General features: G+C 47.5%; 1 protein-coding gene and 1 long non-coding RNA gene across 4 annotated transcripts in view; one reads left to right on the forward strand and one right to left on the reverse strand.

Annotated features, from left to right (window-relative positions):
* The window catches only part of RPTOR (regulatory associated protein of MTOR complex 1), a 392717-nt gene that overhangs the window by 184168 nt on the left and 189557 nt on the right, over window positions 1–18992 (reverse strand). For all 3 annotated transcript variants that reach the window (XM_032241406.1, XM_032241407.1, XM_032241408.1), the window contains one exon: window positions 12315–12490. In XM_032241406.1, coding sequence (XP_032097297.1) covers window positions 12315–12490 — 176 coding nt within the window. The remainder of the gene's footprint in view (window positions 1–12314; window positions 12491–18992) is intronic.
* On the forward strand, window positions 1174–18930 carry LOC116525532. Its single transcript, XR_004257716.1, has 3 exons — window positions 1174–1592; window positions 8006–8011; window positions 18919–18930. It is a non-coding gene; the product is annotated as an uncharacterized LOC116525532 (long non-coding RNA).

An 18992-nucleotide genomic window follows, 5' to 3' on the forward strand; every position in this document is an offset into this window, starting at 1 on the left:
CTTCTGTGTAAAGCATCTATCCAGATCATTTGGTTTGTAAACACTGGGTTATCTTCTTATGAAAATATTTTTAGAATTCATTATATATTCTGAATATAGGTTTGTCTGACATGTGTACCGTAAATCTTTTCAACCATGTGTGGCTTGTCTACATATTTTAAGTGTTTATCAAATTTTCCAAAGTGTAGAAGTTTTTATTTTTTGAGAGAGTCTGGTTTTGTCACCCAGGCTGGAGTGCAGTGGTGTGATCTCAGCTCACTGCAATGTCCGCCTTCCGGGCTCAAGTCATTCTCCTGCCTCAGCCTCCTGAATAGCTGGGATTGCAGGAATCCACCACCATGCCCGGCTAATTTCTGTATTTTTAGTAGAGATGGGGTTTTGCCATGTTGGCCAGGCTGGTCTCAAACTCCTAGCCTCAGGTGATCTGCCCTCCTCAGCTTCTCAAAGTACTGGGATTACAGGTGTGAGCCACTGAACCCAGCCCAATGTTTTTAATTTTGAGAAACTTTACAGTCTTTATATCACGTCTAAGAAATCATAAAAGTTTTCTCCCATGTTTTCATCCAGAAGTTTTACAGTTTTACCTTTTATATGTATAAAAGGTAGAAGTTAACTTTTCTGTGTGGTATAAAGTCAGGATCCACATTCTTCCTCCCGTCAGTTGTGTGGACAGCCTGCGGTTCCATCGCCACATATGGAGTCCTTCCGACATCAAATTAACTTGGTATCTTTTTTCCAAAATCAGCTGCTTATGTACATGTGAGTCTATTCTTGCAGTCCTGAGATAAACCTTACTTGTATAAGGTTAACACATTACATTTCCGATATATTGTTGAATTGAATCTGTTAGGAATGTCTCTATCCCTGTTCATGAGGGATCCTGGTCTACAGGTTCTTTGATCCCTCCTTTTTCCCCTTGCAAAGTAATTATCTGGTTTTTGTTTTCAGGGTATAGTTAGCCTTTTAGAATGAGACAGAAAATACTCCATCTTCCATTATTTTCTGAAAGAGTCTGTATAAGAATTGGTATTATTTCAATCTTAAAGGTTCGGTAGGCTTCGCTAGTAAAGATAACTGGGTGTGGGGTTATCTCTGTATGGTCGTTAAACGGAAATTTGATTTCCTTGAGGGATATATCCTATCTAAATTTCCTTTTTCTTCTTATGTCAGATTTGATAACTTGTGTCTTTCACAGAACTCATCCATTGCATCTAAGATGAAGAATTTCCTGGCATACGGTCCTTCATGGTTAGAATGATTCCCTTATTCTCCTGTTATTTTATTTATTAATTTTCATTTTTGGAGACAGGTTCTCTGTCGTCTAAGGCTGGAGTGCAGTGGTGTGATCACTGCACTGCTCACCGCAGCCTAGATGCTCCCCCCAGTGAGGTGATCCTCCCACTGCAGCCTCCCAAGTAGCTGGAAGTACAAGCATATGCCACCACGCATGGGTAATTTTTCTAATTTTTGTAGAGATGGGGTTTTGCTATGTTGTCCAGGCTGGTCTCGAACTCCTGAGCTCAAATGATCCACCCGCCTTGGCCTCTCAAAGTGCTGGAATTACAGGCGCGAGTCCCCACACCTGGCCCCGTGTTCTCCTTTGAATGTCTGCAGGATCAGTAAGGATGTGCCCTCTTTCATTTCTGATGTCAGTCATTTGTATCTTCCTTCTATTTTTCTTGACCACTCTAGAAAAAGTTTTAACAATTTTAATGAACCTTTCAAAAACTATCAACCAGTTTTACAGATTTTCACAGATTTTTGGGTTGATTTCTAATCTGTTTATTTTTGCTCTTCTTTTTATTTATTTCCTTCTACTTACTTAGGGTTTAATGTATTCTTTTTTGTTCTGGTTTTAAAGATAAGTGTAGACCATACATTTTAGGATTTTCTAATTAATAACTATAAATGCCACTACATGTTGAGATCAATTATGGCTTGTATATGAATACCTAGTTCAGTAATTCTGCCTGTTTCTTTCCCTAGTGGGAGGAAGAGAGAGTACAGTGCACACCTCTAGGTGGGCCTTTGAAAGCATTTCTATACACCACTAACAAAGCAAAAGTACTGCCAACTAAACAGGTGTGTTCAGTGTGAAACGCACACGCCGGGGTCAGGCGCGGTGGTAAGACGGGCCTGCGCCTCAGATGCGTTCGGTGTGAAACGCACACGCCGGGGTCAGGCGCGGTGACTGTAAGACGGGCCTGCGCCTCAGATGTGTTCGGTGTGAAACGCACACGCCGGGGTCAGGCGCGGTGGCTGTAAGACGGGCCTGCGCCTCAGATGTGTTCGGTGTGAAACGCACACGCCGGGGTCAGGCTCGATGGCTGTAAGATGGGTCTGCGCCTCAGATGTGTTCGGTGTGAAACGCACACGCTAGGGTCAGGTGTGGTGGCTCCTGTCTGCAATCCCAGCACTTTGGGAGGCTAAAGCGGGAGGATCACTTGAGCCCAGGAGTTCAAGGATGCAGTGAGCTATGACTATGTCACTGCACTCCCACCCAAGTAAAAGAGAGAGATCCTGTCTCTATTTTTCAAAAAAGGACCAGACATGGTGGCTCACACTTGTAATCCCAGCACTTTGTAAGGCTGAGGTAGGAGAATCTCTTGAGCTCAGGTGTTCGAGACCAGCCTGGGTGACATGGTGAAACACAGTCTCTACAAAAAATACAAAAGTTAGTTGGGTATGGTGGCATATACCTGTAGTCCCTGTTACTTGGGGGGGCTGATGCAGGAGGATTGCTTCAGCCTGAGAAGTTGAGGCTACAGTGAGCCGCGTTCACACCATTGCACTCCAGCCTGGGTGACAAAGCAAGATCATGTCTCAAAAACAAGTACATGCTAGGATCAGTGAAGTATGTTAGGCGACCCTTACTGTGTACAGATAATTGCAAATGTGCACATTCCTTCTGCTGGTTATATAGTTATCTTGTCTTATTGGGGGTCAGGAATTCTAACACTGTTTTAGTGCTGAGAGAATATCTGCCTTCTTCCCAGCTTCGAGGGGAGATGTCTCCATCTTCTCCACTAGGCTGCTTGGCTGAAGACTGTGATGACTTACTCTAGCAAGTTAAGTAAGTCCTGGTAACCTCTGCTGAGACATGACAAACGGTAGATGCACAATGATCTCAACTTCCTCCAGAACTCCTCCAAAATGAGAGAAAAAGGACAAGACGAGGATGGAGAGCCCCAGGAAGGAAATGATGGGACATGAGACAGGCTGGGCATGAGAGAGAGGCGGAACACAACCACAGCTCAGGCTGTCGGTTCAGGGGCCCAGGCACCCAGCTCGGAATCCTGGCTTCACCAGTCACTCTCCAAGCAACCTGAACTTCCTCATCCTGAAAGCAGCACTAATGCCCGTCCGCACCACACAGGCGTGTGGTGTTAGAGGAGTTCGTTAGTGGACAGGCTCCAGCGAAGCTTGACAAATGCTAGCTACTGTTATCCCTATAACTGCAAAATGTCAACCAAATGTAAGAAACCGCTGAACGAGCGGTGACTCAGCAGAGGCGAGAGAAAGGAAGCCGCAGACCTGGACAGTGCGAGGTCAAAATGAAGCACTCCACACACAACGCCTGGTGTCCGCAAGGATCCGGCTCCCTCGAAGGAAGTGCCCAGCTGAAAACCTGTGAGCAGGTGTCGGGAGGCCCTGCATTCCTCTTCCCTCACTGGCAGAACGCTCAGCAATGAGGCGGAGGCCCTCTGGATGCAGAGATGTGATGGACAGCTTAGGGGTGCCTGTATCTTCCTGATTGGATTTCTTCAGTTTGTTCTTCATCTGTTTACTGCATTTTCCCCCTGGCTCTTTAAGGTGAACTGTTAATTTTTCTTGTTTTTAATTTTTGTTTCCTGACTAAATATTAAATCCTCTCCTGCTTCGGCTACACACACCCCACAGACAGGAAATGTGCCATTACTAACATTTGGCTGTGAGTATTTTATCAGTTTTACGGTATTTCCTCTTTAATCCAAGGATTTTAAGGTTGTCGTTTTCAGACTTTTGTTGAAGCTGTCCTTTCGCTACTGAGTTCTAGCTTCACTGCGTGTGGTCTGCAGCGGAGTTTACATGATGCTGATTCTTCTGGATTCGTGAAGTTTCCTTGCAGTGAGGTACATGACTGACTTTTGTGGGTGGTCCTCATATGTCTGAATTCCCTGTTGGATGTATGGTCCTGTATGCCCCTATGAGGTCTGGCTAATTCATTCGGTCCCTAGTCTATTCTGCTTGCTTTTTATGCACCCGGTGTCTGTATCTAAGCACATTTTTGATTCATCTACTTCGATGAGACTTCAGTTCCCATCTTACCTATTTCAAGGTCATACTGTCGATGCGCACGGAGTCAGGATCAGTACATCTTCTTGCTCTCCTGTTTCTCCCACAATAAAACATTTTTCTTTGCTCCTTTCAGTATTTTCTCTCAGATTCTGCTTTGACTCATATCATGGCCACCACAGCTTTTCTTGGTTCATATTTCTCCTTTTTCAGTCTTTGATTTCCAACCTTTGAAATGTATGTTCTTATTTTTAATTTGTTTAGAGACGGGGTCTTGCCCTGTCACCCAGGCTGGAGTGAAGTGATGCAATCACAGCTCACTGCAGCCTTGAACTCCTGGGCTCAAGTGATCCTCCTGCCTCTGCCTCTGGAGGATCTGAGACCACAGGCGTAGGTAAGCTACCACGCCCAGCTAATTTTTAAATTTTTATTTTATTTTTATTTTTTATTTTTTTTAAAGACAGGGTTTCACCATGTTGGTCAGGCTGGTCTTGAACTCCCGACCTCAGGTGATCTGCCGGCCTTGGCCTCCAAAGTGCTGGATTACAAGCATGAGCCACCACACCCGGTCAATTTTTAAATTTTTAGTAGAGACAGGGTCATGCTATTTTGCCCGGGCTTAAATGATTTGCTTTAAATTTGTGTCCCGTGGACAAGAGACTGCTGTATCATGATTTTAGCCAACACGGGAATCGCTGCCCTTTGAGAGGGGAATTCAGTTCATTTTCAGTTACACCTTTATTTTAAAACATTTCAGCCATCGTGTCCTACACTTCCTATTTACTACGCTTTTCTTTTCTCCTTTTCCACCTTTTTTTAGAGAGAAGAAAACCTTCTTTCCGCTTGGAAAGAAGTCCAAGAAGATACTTGGACTTTTCTCTGCCTCTCACTTTTCTCTCATTCCCTCTAGCTCTGTACCTCTGGTGGGAATTCTGCAAACAAGCGTCCCAGCTTCCTGGTTTATTCTTGGCTCTATCCGTAATGCGGCTTTTCAATCCATCTCTTCAATTATTTCATCAATTATATGTTTTATACTCAATGCTTCCAACTGGACTTTCTTCCTGTTTCTTCTCCGTATTTCCAATTTTCTTTTATCACTTTGAATATATTGATTATTGGATCACTTCTCTCTTCACAAGGGCGGTGGTACGAACTCTCTCCTCCCTCTTCCCTTTCTTCTTTCTGAGTCCCAGACACGGTCCAGCGGGATGTGCTTATCAAGGGTAATGGGAGGGGAGCCAGAGCCCTCAGCCTCGCCCGAGCCCCGGAGCCCTGGCCTGCTCCACTGTCTCCCCTGGCCTCGCCCCTCGCCCTCCACCCCCGTGGGGAGCCAGCCACCTCAGGGGACCCACAAGGTCTCTGGCTGTGCTGCTGAGCGGGCTCCCTCCAGGATCCATCAATCTCACTCTCTCCTGTGGCACCCGAGGACGGGGTTCAGCCGGGGAGCCAGCGGCCCGTGCCACGCCGCCTGCTTCAATTCCCTTTCTTACCGCATCCATCAGATGGTTTTCACATGTCATCTCTTTAAACGGGAGCTCTATTACAATACATTATGATATTCATCTTAATTGAGTGGATGTCAAGACACTGGAACAGTGAGAGAACACTGTCTAGTTTGGGAGAAAAATATTTTCCTCAGGGTGAGCACATGACAAACCTTGGAACCTGAAAGCCTCTGGAACCCGCCCGGAAGCCGCCAGGGGGACAGTGTGAGATCCGTGATAGCGACACCGTACGGTGAAGGCCATTTCTTCATACATGAATTCCAAATTAAGCTTGCCTTCTGCTAAGGTCTAAGGTACACAGTGGGATACTACAAAAGACCATTTTATTCAATAACGTGCCCTGTTACTTCACCCTCTGGGAGGACCAGTGAGCTCCTGCCCCTTCACACAGACGCAGGAAGACAAGGTCCTCTGACTCAGTTGTTGAAAGAAGCAGAAACAGACCCGAGAGCACCGAATGGGCAGGAGAAAGTTTGTTCTCTGGCAAAGCAGGTGTATTTCAGAAGACTCCGTGGAGAACAAATGGTTAACTCTATCATCAAAACCACAAGAATTTATGTTTCTAAAGGTAATTCTGGATGATTCTGGGCTGAATCATCAGGAAAAAAAAAAAAAAAAAGCAGCAAATGTCACAGCAAATGTCTGGCCTGAGACAGGCACGGCAAACCGCTGCGCCGGGCCAGACAGAGCGAGGCTGAGCCTCCACCCCACCTGTGCGCCAGGAGACCCTGCATCCTCCGTCTCCTGCAGGCAATGCGGGAGCAAAACTTTCCACGCTGACATATACACGGTAATATTCTGTCATTAACATTTACACTCCCGGGAATCCCTCAACTTAATTGAAAGAAAGAAAATAAGTTTCTTTACCTCTATTCAATCCAAAATAATGTCTATCATTTTCATTAATAGACACAGATCATGCACGCAGCACAGTGCAATAGGCATCGATCGGTTTTACAGCCGGTCCCACAGCAGATCCGGTCCCACTGGGTTATAATTTCCCCTGGTATACAAATAGACCCACAATAAATCTAAAATGGTATTGTGTCACTCAATCAAAGAGGCAGAAAACAGCCAAGGGAAAAAATATATTTTGGATTCTTGCACTATATTGATGTCTGTGGTGAGTAAGATAATCATTTATATGGAAAGTAATGTCATTGTTCATTTTGGAATTATTGAAATCAGTTTCTGAAAATGAAAAAGACTGAGGCAAAAATGAAAAAAAAATTGGAGAGCAATGCCTTCCAACAACTAGTTCATCATCAAGTAAGACTCATAAATATCCTTGCCACCGAATACACATATACGCACTTTGTACGAATGAAGCAAGGCAGTATGCTGCTTACCCAGTGCACTGCATTCTTCAGCAGCTATGCTGGCATAATGAGGGCCGCGTGCCTAGAAACCATTCTCTTATTTACACAGGAAAGAAGGAACGGAGGGAGGCCACCTTCCTGAGCGTCACCCTTCTGCAGGTTACCTGCCCCGCGGCAGGGCGCACAGCTGTCACTTGCAGCCAGACTCTGGCTCCCTTTTCTGGAGCAGGAAATACCAGGTTACAGCTCCGGGCCAAATCTGGCCAACTGCCTGTTTTCTTAAAGAAAGCTTGACTGAGGCCAGGTGCGTGGCTCACACCTGTAATCCCAGCACTTTGGGAGGCCGAGGTGGGCAGATCACCTGAGGTGAGGAGTTCGAGACCAGCCTGGCCAACACGGTGAAACCCCATCGCTACTAAAAATATAAAAATTAGCCAGGCGTGGTGACAGGTGCCTGTAGTCCCAGCTACTCGGGAGGCTGAGGCAGGAGAATTGCTTGAACCCAGGAGGCAGAGGTTGCACTGAGCTGAGATTGTGCCACTGCACTCCAGCCTGGGTGACAAAGTGAGACTCCATCTCAAAAAAAAAAGGCAAGCTTGACTAGAACACAGCTGCACTTTTTGTTTATATACTGCCTATGGCTCCTTCATGCTGCAACAGCAGACTCGGGAGTGTCAGGCCCGAAAAGCCTGACCCATGTGTGTCTGCCCCTTCCCAGAATGAGGCCGTCAGCTCCCGGAGGACTGCTACGTGGAACTCCCCACCCCCATACTCCTGATGCCCGAATCCTGAAGCCCTAGGCTCTGGCTAAATAAAACATGGAACTTCAGCACAGTGAAATAGTAAAACGATATTGACTAAGAGCCTCTAACGATCTAGGATAGGGAACTCTAGTATAATGCTAAGGGTTAAGTATATGAAATTGTAAATTCTGTCCACTTACATCACTGCAAAATGTACATGCATGAAAAAAGACCAGCAGGCAATACATCAAAAAGTGAACACTAGTTGTCCTTAGATGGTAAAATCTTGGATAATTTTTGGCTACTTTTTAGTAAATTTCTGAAAAGAATGTATATTTCATTTTTAATTAGAAAACAAATTGGCTTTTTGAAATGAAAAAATAAAACCGTAACCCTAAAAACATACGTAATTACTGTCTGACAAACTATTGCACTCTCCCATTAAAAAAACAAAACAAAACTTGGTGTCTTTAAATTAGCTCACACAAAACTACACATTGCACTTGCTAATTCTTTAATGAACACAGTCCATGACCACTCACAGGCTACAGCCAGCCAGCAAAATGTCGTGTGCAACCCAATTTGGGCACCTCGACGTGGGAGAAGGCAGCTGACCGTAACAGAGCTGCCCGTCCGACAGTTGCTCAGTTGCTCCGGACCGTGGTTTTCTGATGGCCACTGCCTGCAAGCGTGGCATATTGATTCCCACACTCCGCTTATGGGGACTGGTTCAGATTGTTGTGCACTGCACTTCCTACTAAATGCTTACTTTTAAAATCTGACTGTGTCCTAAAGGATCTCAGGTGCTACTGGAGTAACGCTTTGTGTCTTGGTAGCGAGAAAGGGCATTCCCTGATCAGAGGGCAGGCACCCATTTTAGAAACCATGAGGCCAACAGCCCTCAGTGTGAAAGCATGCTTCTTCATTTTTATGCTTTTTAGAGATGGGGTTTCCCTGTGTTCCCAGGGCTGATCTCAAACTTCTGGGCTCAAGGGATCCTCCTGCCTCAGCCTTCCGAGTAGCTGGGACCACAGGGCGCACAGCCACAGCTGGCCCAGGAGTCTTTAGGAGTGCTCAGCTGTGCGTGGAGGGAAGCCAATTCCCAAGTCCTTCCCACTCATGGCAGAAGAACACAGTGCCTGAGAGAAACCCATCAACTCGATGAAATGTACTGGGTTTGGGACAGGCATGCCGGAGTGGGGTGGCAGGGAAGGCGCAGAAGGTAGAGGTGCCATTTGTCTTATTTTCTCCCTCCCTCCCTGCTCCTTCACCCACTTGCTGCCTGAAAACTTGCAAAAATGCCCCAGAGGGTCCCACGAAGTACAGCATCCAGCCCAGAGTGGGCAGGGTCTAAAGGCAGAGCTGGGGCAGTGCTGATTCGGGAGTTGGGGCACCGAAGCAGTCATGCAGGAAACCGGGAGAAGGGGACGGGAAAATGAGCGGATATGAGGCTTGTTCCACGGCAGTGTCCACGTGCGTCTGTGGAAGCTCCAGCCTACAGGCCCCCGGGGGATTTTCCATCTTTCTGCCCTCATCTTTTACCAGCTCAAGACTGCACTGATATGATAACACAGCCTAATTATCTCCAAGGTCTCCCTATCATCACTTGGACCCTCTTCCTAAAACATGGTTCTTATGAAGTCATTTTTCTACCTAAACACCTTCAGGGGCTCTCTCATGCCAGAGTCCCAGGAGAAGTCAAGGTCCCCTGGCCAGCATTCAAAGCGCCCACTCTCGGAGCTCAACCACACTCCTGGTGAAACCTTCCTCCCAGGTCCTACCTCCTCCAAGCAGCTTTCTAGAACCCTGTGCCCTCGGCCGTGGTTCTCTGTCCTCTGGGAGCACAACGGCCCTCGGTGCCATCATCTACTCTTTGATCACACATGGCCTCGAAGGGCTCAGGTTTTCTTCGTCTTGCATGAAGCACCCACTGAAATCACGGATTTTCAAGCCACATCTTATTCCCCCAACCAGAGGATACATTTTTTGAGGGCAAGACGCTTCTCAGCATCTCCTATGGTGGTCAGCGTGGGTCTTATTACGTACATAGTTGGTACTGAAGAAATTAGATTTTGGGCAATACACGAATGAACTCCTGAGTCATGTGGACCAGTCTCTTCCTGGGGTAACGTGAAATGGGCATTCATAAGCCTTTCTGGACAGGGATCAGACATAAAGAGAGTTGGAAAGAACACTCGTGAAGGAGCGAGGCTGCTGAGGCCCAAATGAATGGCCTGGAGGACGACAGTGGGGCGCGCACTGGAGGCCCTCGGAAAGGAGAGGGGTGGGAAATAGAAAGGCCAGGAGACGCAGAGAAGAGACACAGAGCCCCCAAAAGAAAAAACATTTCAGGTGATGGATATCCCAGTTACCTCGATTTGATCATTAACTCACTGTGTATGGTATCAAAATGCTGCGTGGACTGCCCCGAAATGTGATACATCAATTTAAAGAATACAAAAAGATTTCATTTAAAATTACCCAGTCTGTTGTATTCTGTTACAGCAACACAAAACAAAGGCAAACGAGAAAAGGCACGATGGACGAAGAACCAAGCAGAACGAGGGAGGCGCGCTGTAACGTGTGCCTCACAGACTGGCGCGTGCAGAGATCAGCGTTCAGAAGGGACCTCACCAACACAGAATGACCAACAAGCACGGAGCGCAGCTCCAAAACCACGTGGCTTCGGCCTCAAGAGGGCCTTCCACCTCACTGGATGTGCTGAGGTCGGAGGCCCCCCATTAAGTCCTGCTTGGCACAGGCCCTCTGGCGGAGGGCTTCCAGCTCTCCGTTTTGGGGAGAGCATCTCTTTGACCTTCATGTACTTTTGCCTCGGCCACACTCCTGTTCTCTCAGCACGGGACGCCTCCGGTCTGTGTGCCGGGGCCTCTCTCTCGTCTCTGCACCTCCTGGCTTTCCACTTCCCATCTCGGTCCCCTCCCGCGGCCTCCTGTGGACCCCCTGCAGTCCTCCAGGCTCCAGCACTGCCTCTCCTGCTATGGGTCCCGTCTCCTGTGTTCTTTATTTCAAACATTACAGCGCGCCTGCCTCTCTTTCTGCTTGGTTCCTCTTTCGTAGCACTTTTTCTTGTCTGTCAGTTTTGTGTGGCTATAACAGAATACAACAGGCTGGGTAATTTATCATGAATGTTTTGGTATTGTTTAAATTGACATGATAGTCATGTGTATTTTGGGGCTCCGTGTGAAATTTTGATCCACGCATAAATAATGGTCAAATCGGGGTAACCGGGATCCCTCCAGCCTATCCATCGCCTCACTGGTTTGCCTTTCCTTTCTGGGCCGCCTTTCCTACCTCTCAGTGCCTCTTTCGGCCTCTTCCCTTCATCCCCAATCATTTTCAGGTGAGCGGCAGTAAAAGGAGGTCTCTCCCTGGGTAGAAACGTGCAGCCCTTATTTGGCGGGGGGTTTGGGGGCACCCAGGGACAGCTAATGTGAGGGCTGCACCAGTCACCCCAACATCATGAATCCCCAGCCCTGGGGTCTGGGGTCAATTTGTACTTGGCTGCAGAGGCAGGGCAGGAAGGCCAAGTTTTCCTCCACCCTCAGGCTGCTCTGCCCCTCCCAGCCCCTTCCAGAGTGTCCCCGGGGACGCTTCTTTGCTATGCTGTTGCCCCCACCACATCCACCAGGGCTATGGGTGAGAAGGCAAGAGACTGTGGGTCTGGAGTGTTAGGCCACCTTGACAGAAGCCTCAAGAGTGTCCTCAGCCGACAGCACGGTGTCTGCCGCACAGCTGCGCCATTCCCGTGGTACCTCAAGGGAGAGGCATTTATCTACTAGCCGGTAACAGCCACGACATACACGCTTTTCAGCAAAACATAAAATGGGAAAGTAGAAATTAAAGACTGGCAAGATGGTCTAGGGGAGAAAATTAAACTTGGAGGCAGGAAACACACAGATCCCATTGTGCGTTCTGCCGGTGATGCAGGCGCTGAAAGGCGGCATCTACCATCTTGGAATATCACACACGTTTCTTCAGTTATATTCCCAAGTGTTATAACTTTTAAAAAGAATAGAGGTAGAAAAATCATGGCTTCTTTTTTCACTGCTAAAAATAAATGGAAAGATTACGCTTCAGCTCAAGCAAGGACTTAAATGACTCCCTTTTCATAATGGCCTTTTCTTCCCCGAAAGAAAGTCCGGTTTCCAGTCTGACCAATTGTGGTACTAAGTCACACAATGAACAAAACGAGGAGAGGGTGTTCTTGGAAATCACAAAGCAGTGAGCTGCCCGTGAACAGATCAGAAGGAAGAAAAAGGATCTTTCACTCTCAGAGAGCAAAACCCAAGCCTCCAGCGGCAGTCCCAAATCACAAAAAAAGAAGACAGGGTACACTCATGTCTGTCACCTGGGCTCCTAGGACCCAGTGAATGCCTTGGGCCCACAGGGGTTAAGATCCCTGTGGGAGAGCCCAGGTGAGCAGGTCCCGGGATGCGGCAGGGGCCACTCACCAGCGCAGGGCAATCTTGATGGGGGTGGTGAGGCAGGAGGTGAACAGGTCGGCCGGGAGGTCCGGGATCATGGGCAGCAGCTCCGTGGCTTCGCAGGCTGCCAGCTGGATGCAGTTTTTCATGGACGGAGGCAAAGGCATGTGAGCAAGAGGGTGATTCGGGTTGATTGCAGCTACCTGAAGGGCAGAACATTTGGGAAAAGTGAGCGTGACTTAGCTGCTGGTCACAACCAAAGAGTAAGCTGGAGCTGTAACACAGAAGGAAAGAATAAGTCAACTCAGGTGGTGGGCTTTCACTGGGAAGTCCTCTGGAGAGAGGCGTTGCTCACAGCTGAACTGTCTCCGGAGGCGGACTGCAAGGCTGGAAAACTCGGCCGTTTCATTCCCAAGGCCCTTCGGACAGCACAGCCTGGTTGTGTCTCTGTCAACTCTGTTTTCTTCGCAGTTTTCCTCTTTGCAGGCCCCTACGCACCCTAGGATTGTATCGGTGTGCACCAGGTCTTTCATAGTGTCTTATGGTTTATTTTAAACGTTCATTCATTCATCCATCCTTACCTTATTTTGTTGTGTTTAATGACATGGGAAGACGTTCAGGTTACGATGTGAACTCCATCCCCACCACCGCCACCAGCAAACTCAAAACGTGAGTGTGAGTGTGCTGACGAAAGCGACCCGTCAAAAGAGACTGAAAACAGAGCGCGCTCGTCCCAGAGGGGGGGTTCCGGTGATTTCATTTTCCCTCATCTTCCTCCGGCTACTCTAAATGTTCCACAAACCAAGGTGCGTTAATTTCATAATCAGAGAGAAAGGTGAGGTGTTTTTTAAATTCAATACTTTCTCTCTCTTTCAAGTAGGGATAGTGATGCCGGTTGATATTTATTTCAATGAGATTTTGGTAATGTAAAAGTATCACGTGAAGCTGATACCGCACTGCCATTGTAGGAAGAAAGGCACCAAGCGAATTGTTGTTTTCTACTAAAATGCACAGAAATTTTCACTTTTTACCAAATGACATTTAATTGAAAGTGTAACTCTTCCTTCTTTTTAAATAATGCATTAGGTTCAAACGTTTAAAAATATTATAGGACTGTCTGATACACCAGTTTACTACACTGCCATAGGTAACCAGGTGGGTTCCTGTTTTACCAGAAATCCACAGCATTCAACAAAACACAGGATCCTTATACCACCAAGTACAATTATTCTAGCATTGACATAGTGATTCCTTTCCCTGGCTACCTACATTACCTGTACGTGACCATTTTGGTAATCCACAGGAGGTTTTTCTGTCGTTTTCAGAAATAATGAGGTCCACAAGAATCCATGGCATTTTGGCCAGTAAAACTGAGTAAGTATAACACATGAGGGATTAGGTACACACACTGCTCTGCCTGCTTCTGGAAATAAGTGTAAAGAACTGGAAAATATCAGAACGAGTTCTGCCAAATAGAATGCCTTCTGCTAGGGAGGCACAAGCCTCCCACAAGCAATGCCTCCCTTCTGGGGACGCAGAGTCCTCGGACACTGTGGGATGCAGGGAGGGTGCACCTGCTGGAAGGGAGGCCCCAGGTATCCTGGGAGAGCTCAGCTCGCAAAGCCCCTCTGTCGGTAACATCAAGGCTGGTCGGTTGTTAGGGGGAGAGGGGCAAGGGTAGCAGCCAACAAAGAGACAGGGAGTGGATAAAACATGAAGAACGCACCACGGGCTGCTGGAGATGGAATCTGCGTTGTCTTCACTTCAGCTACCCTGAAATGCGATGTGTGAGCATCATTTAGATAGCTAAAGCAACAGAAAAAAAACCCCAAAATACTCATCACACAGGGCCACACGGCTTGCAGGACTCCTTCATTCACTCGTCCACAAATACCTCTTATTTGGCTGCAAGGGAAAGCATTCTGCTGGAGGGCCCCAACCTTGTCTGCCCTTCCAGGATGGGGATGTGCACCGAACGCGGCTTCAGACCGAGAGCGCCTCCTGCTGACGCGGTGCTGCTGACCACGCGGCCAGCCTGAGGGCCGGACCATCGTGTTACAGAGGCTGGTTGCCCCCGATCCGGGGCCTGGACGCTGTTTGTGACTTACACAATTCCTAGAGCTTGTTTTGTGCCTACCACAGGGACCAGATCACTTTTCTGTTGACTCAGACTGTGGCAGGCCTCCATGAAGAATACTGCCAATGACGATGAACGTGGGGTGGGGGTGAGACTAAGCCGGAACACAAGGCCTTTCATCGCTTGATGTGGGGAGAATGCGTCTGCGTCTGCATCTGTGCTCCTCCCTTTTAGTCGCATAGTTCTTAGTATTTCTTACAGCTCTTTCACATACACTATTTCATTTGCTTTTTACCATCCCCATGTCAAAAGAGCTTTGACAACGAGGACACGGACCGCCCAGCACCTGGGCCAGCATATGCGTCCGGAGTGCTGGGCAATGCCTCTGATTTTAGGGCCACCTTTTGCCCATCACCCCATCTGGATCCTCCTGAATCTCTACCAAGCACCCATGATGCCAACATGAAAGCTGCCCAGCCCCCTCCAGACAGCACTCCCAGCGCCTTTGGAATGAAATACACACACGGCTGTATTCACTCACAGACAGTTCACGCTGCGATGATGGTACAGAATGCGCTGTCATCTGACTGCTGACAAACTTTGTTTTAACATCTCAAATTTCTCAAACGGAAGGTACTAACGACTGCTAGTTTTATTAATAACCCATTCTAATACAGGAACATTAAACTCAGAGTACAAATCAAATTCTCATATACTTAATAATAAACATATTTTAAACTTTTCAATAAAAACTGCTATTTCTAGAGGAATGACGTTTTTTTCATTATGGTAAATTATACGTAGCATAAAATTTGCCATGTTAACCATTTTAAATGTACGGTTCCGTGGCATTAGGTATATTTACATGCTGTGCAACCGTCACCAAGCGTCACCAAGGAGTGGGGTTTTTTAAAGAAGAGGGCGGAGGGAAGGCAAAATCCTGTTTAAAACCATTTCCTGGGCTCCAGGCTCTATAAGCTAGAACAGCATTGGCAATGCAACCTGCTCTACGCAGAAAATTAGTTTCCAGGTCTGCTGTGACAGGCCCACTAAGCCAGATGATGGGTCCAGGCACAATGTGGGCCTGCAGCTCTTCAGACCTGCATCACAAAAGGCGGACGGATGAGTGCCTGGTGCTGGCAGGGCACAGGAAGCGGTGAGGAAGTGCTCTCTGACTCCCGTGCTTGGTGGAAACGCACTCTCCCCTGCCTCCAGAAAGGGCTGGGAGGGAGGAGGGAAGGAGACCGCTGAGGCAGACCTCCGTAAAATGAAGCATACGGTCCTGAACTGTGGAATGTGCATTTGCCGTGTCTGCTGGGACTGCCGGCAGACTTGTGCTATTTTAATCGGCACCACTACCACCGGCCATGTAAGAATGGCTGGCAGGCGATTAAAAAGGAAACAACTTTGAGTGGGAGGAAATGGCCCTTTAAGCAAAAACTCAGTTCAATATTCCTATTTTCCTTTTCAAAGGGATGTGTACATAGCAGAAATATAGCAAAAGTATCAGTGTGGTTTACTAGTTTTAGCGTTTCTTTTTATATAACCAGGTGCGGTGGCTCACACCTGTAATCCTAGCGCTTTGGGAGGCTAAGGCAGTAGACCACTTGAACCCAGGAGTTCAAGATCAGGCTGGGCAAGATGGAAAGACTCCCATCACTCCAGAATCTTTTTGTTTTTAATTAGCTGAGTGTGGTCATGCATGCCTGTAGTCCTGGCTTCTCAAGAGGCTGAGGTGGGAGGATGACTTGAGCCCAGGAGTTTGAGACCAGCCTAGGCGAGATGGAAAGACCCCCGACTCCATGTAAAAATTGTTTAAAATTAGTCAGGTGTAGTGGTGCGTGCCTGTAGTCCCAGCTACTCAGGAGGCTGAGGTGAGAGGATTCCTTGGGCTCAGGACTTAAAGGAACCAGTGAGCTGTGATGGCACCGGCGCACTCCAGCCTGGGTGACAGAGCCAAGCCATCTCCAAAAACAAAGAAAAAGAGCCCCTCAAAACGAAAAGCCTTTATTTTTGTAAGTTGCTTCTGTGTTAAATTTACTCTCTAAACAGAACTGAGAACTGAGCCAACAGGTCCTCCGGCCACAGCCTCAAACACTGAGTCCCTCCATCGCTGCCAACCATTTGTGCCAAGCTTCTGAAATCTAACACTTCTCATACCAATACCACCTTTCTTCCAAGTCAGCACTAGAACGCAGGATGGCATGGGGCGGTGGGGCGAGTCTCCAGTGTACAGAAGCCACATGAGAACTCAGCAGGTGTGAAGGGGACTTCCTTAGGGACCAAGAAGCCCGTGTCTTGCCTGGTGGAGCGGCAAAGCTCACGCGGTCTAGACCCGCTGGGTTTGCGTCTGCGTTCCTATCTCGGCCTGCTCCCCGGGACGCACGGGCACTTAGCCCAGTGCCCCCTGCAGCACGCCGGACGCCGGAAGCATTCCGTGGTTGCCCAGCGAGGCAGTCAGACAGGCAGATGCAGAAACAGCTTTATCCCAAATAGAAACTTCACTTCCCGATTCAGCGTGGCCATTCACAGAAACCCCACCTACCTAAAAGCCCCCCAAGGCATGCTGGTGTACAGACAGGAAGACATGCACTTTGGTTGCAGAGGATCCAACAGCAGGTAAAAGGCAGTGACAGTGACTCCCTTACCTGGTACCTGTCTGCCCGGCCTAGGAGGAAGCATGCTGAATTCCTTCTTTCCCACCACACTGCTGGGTGCACAGAAGAGTACACAGGAGACCTCTTTGCTTTAGGGGTATGAGAACCAATAGCAGTTTTTTTTGTTTTTTTTTTTTTTTGAGAGGGAGCCTCTGTCGCCCAGGCTGCAGTGCAGTGGTGTAATCTCGGCTCACTGCAATCTCCACCTCTGGGTTCAGGCGATTCTCCTGCCTCAGCTACCTGAGTAGCTGGGACTACAGGCACACGCCACCACACTGGGCTAATTTTGTATTTTAGTAGTGATGGGGTTTCACCATGTTGGCCAAGCTGGTCTTGAACTCCTGACCACAAGTGATCTGCCTGCCTTGGCCTCCCAAAGTGCTGGGATTACAGATGTGAACCACCACACCCAGCCAGAACCAATAGCATTTAAAAAAAAAAAATTCCTGACATTCAAGCCAAAGGATTCTGCCAATGAACATTATTCTTCAGGGCTAGCAACCCAAGGGGGAAAAAATAAACTATTTGAACAGATGATTTATTTCCTATACATTGTTTTGATTTTGCATTCATCTAAGATACTGATGCTGTAACTGAAATTATCTTTCAGAAAAAGGCCTGAATCTAAAGCTAACTACTTGTGATTGGCCAAGCTTGTGAGAGCACCCAGGCCTAACAGTGACCAATTCCAGCCTAGAGCCATGGTCTTCCTGAAGAGCAAGGCCCAAGCTGAACGTGTCCCCAAAGGGGTTTCTTCTAGGGAACCTATGGACTCAGACACGAGAAAGACTCTCACCTTTAAATGCTCTCCAGAGTCTTCTGGAGGGTTTGGGAAGGATCCAGAAAACTCTTCTGAAGCGATACACAGGAACCGGATCCAAGAAAGACATCTGCTGCATCGTCCCCACATGTGGGTAACATGGAGTCGGTACACACGGATTTCATGAAGAAGCTGGCCAGCAGCTCACCCAAGCCTGCCATCCGCCCCTGCAGAAAGCACTGCTGGACGGGCAGCAGGGGCAACTAAACAGAACTTTTTTTTTTTTTTTTTTCAGATGGAGTCTTGCTCTGTTGCCCAAGCTGGAGTGCAATGGCGTGATCTCAGCTCACTGCAACCTCCACCTCCTGGGTTCAGGTGATTCCCCTGCCTCAGCCTCTCAAGTAGCTAGGATTACAGGTGAATGCCACCATGTCCGGCTAATTTTGTATTTTTAGTAGAGACAGGGATTCACTATGTTGGGTAGGCTGGTCTCGTGCTTTTGACCTCAGGTGACCTGCCCTCTGGCCTGCCAAAGCACTGGGATGACAGGCAGGAGCCACCGCCCCCAGCCTGCACATAACGTTTTCTAAATAAAATGTGAACACTGGGCTGCTTCTTTCCCTTCTCAAACACATGTAAGAGGCATCTTTACAATGAGATTGGTACCAATAACTTCAGAGGAGTCTTTAACAAGTAGTTTCTGAAAGTAACATCTTCTTGGTAATACTTTCAGTTCTGCCTTAAAGTAACATTTATTCTCAATTCAACAACACCTGCTTACAATGGATATCTTTGCAAGGTTCAAAGAAAGGCTGAGATCGATGAAGGAATAGTGTATTACTTATCCAACTCTATAAATATTCTAAGATATTAATGCAGCATCTATCACGTGATACACAGCATAATGAAAATGGGAGATGCAAAGCAGGTCATATTTTTAATACAGCGTTGATATAATTATGTATATCAAATATTAGATTTTAATTTAAAAACCAAGTTGTGCCTATTGCTGGCAACTATAACATCCAGGCTGAGATAGCGGAAGGAGCCCTGTCTGGTGGATGAAGAAGTCCAAGGAGGTGGAGAAGCTGCAGGGCCGCCCTTCCAAGGCCAGCCAGAACACCTTCATAACAACAGTTTGTCACAGTGATCCTGACTTTCCCCAAATGAGGCGTCCGGTATTTTAAAGCCATTTAGTTATTAGCAACTCA

This window comes from Sapajus apella, unplaced genomic scaffold (genome assembly GCF_009761245.1).
Source record: "Sapajus apella isolate SASKATOON/1434 unplaced genomic scaffold, GSC_monkey_1.0 scaffold48, whole genome shotgun sequence".
NCBI classification, from domain to species: Eukaryota; Metazoa; Chordata; class Mammalia; order Primates; family Cebidae; genus Sapajus; species Sapajus apella.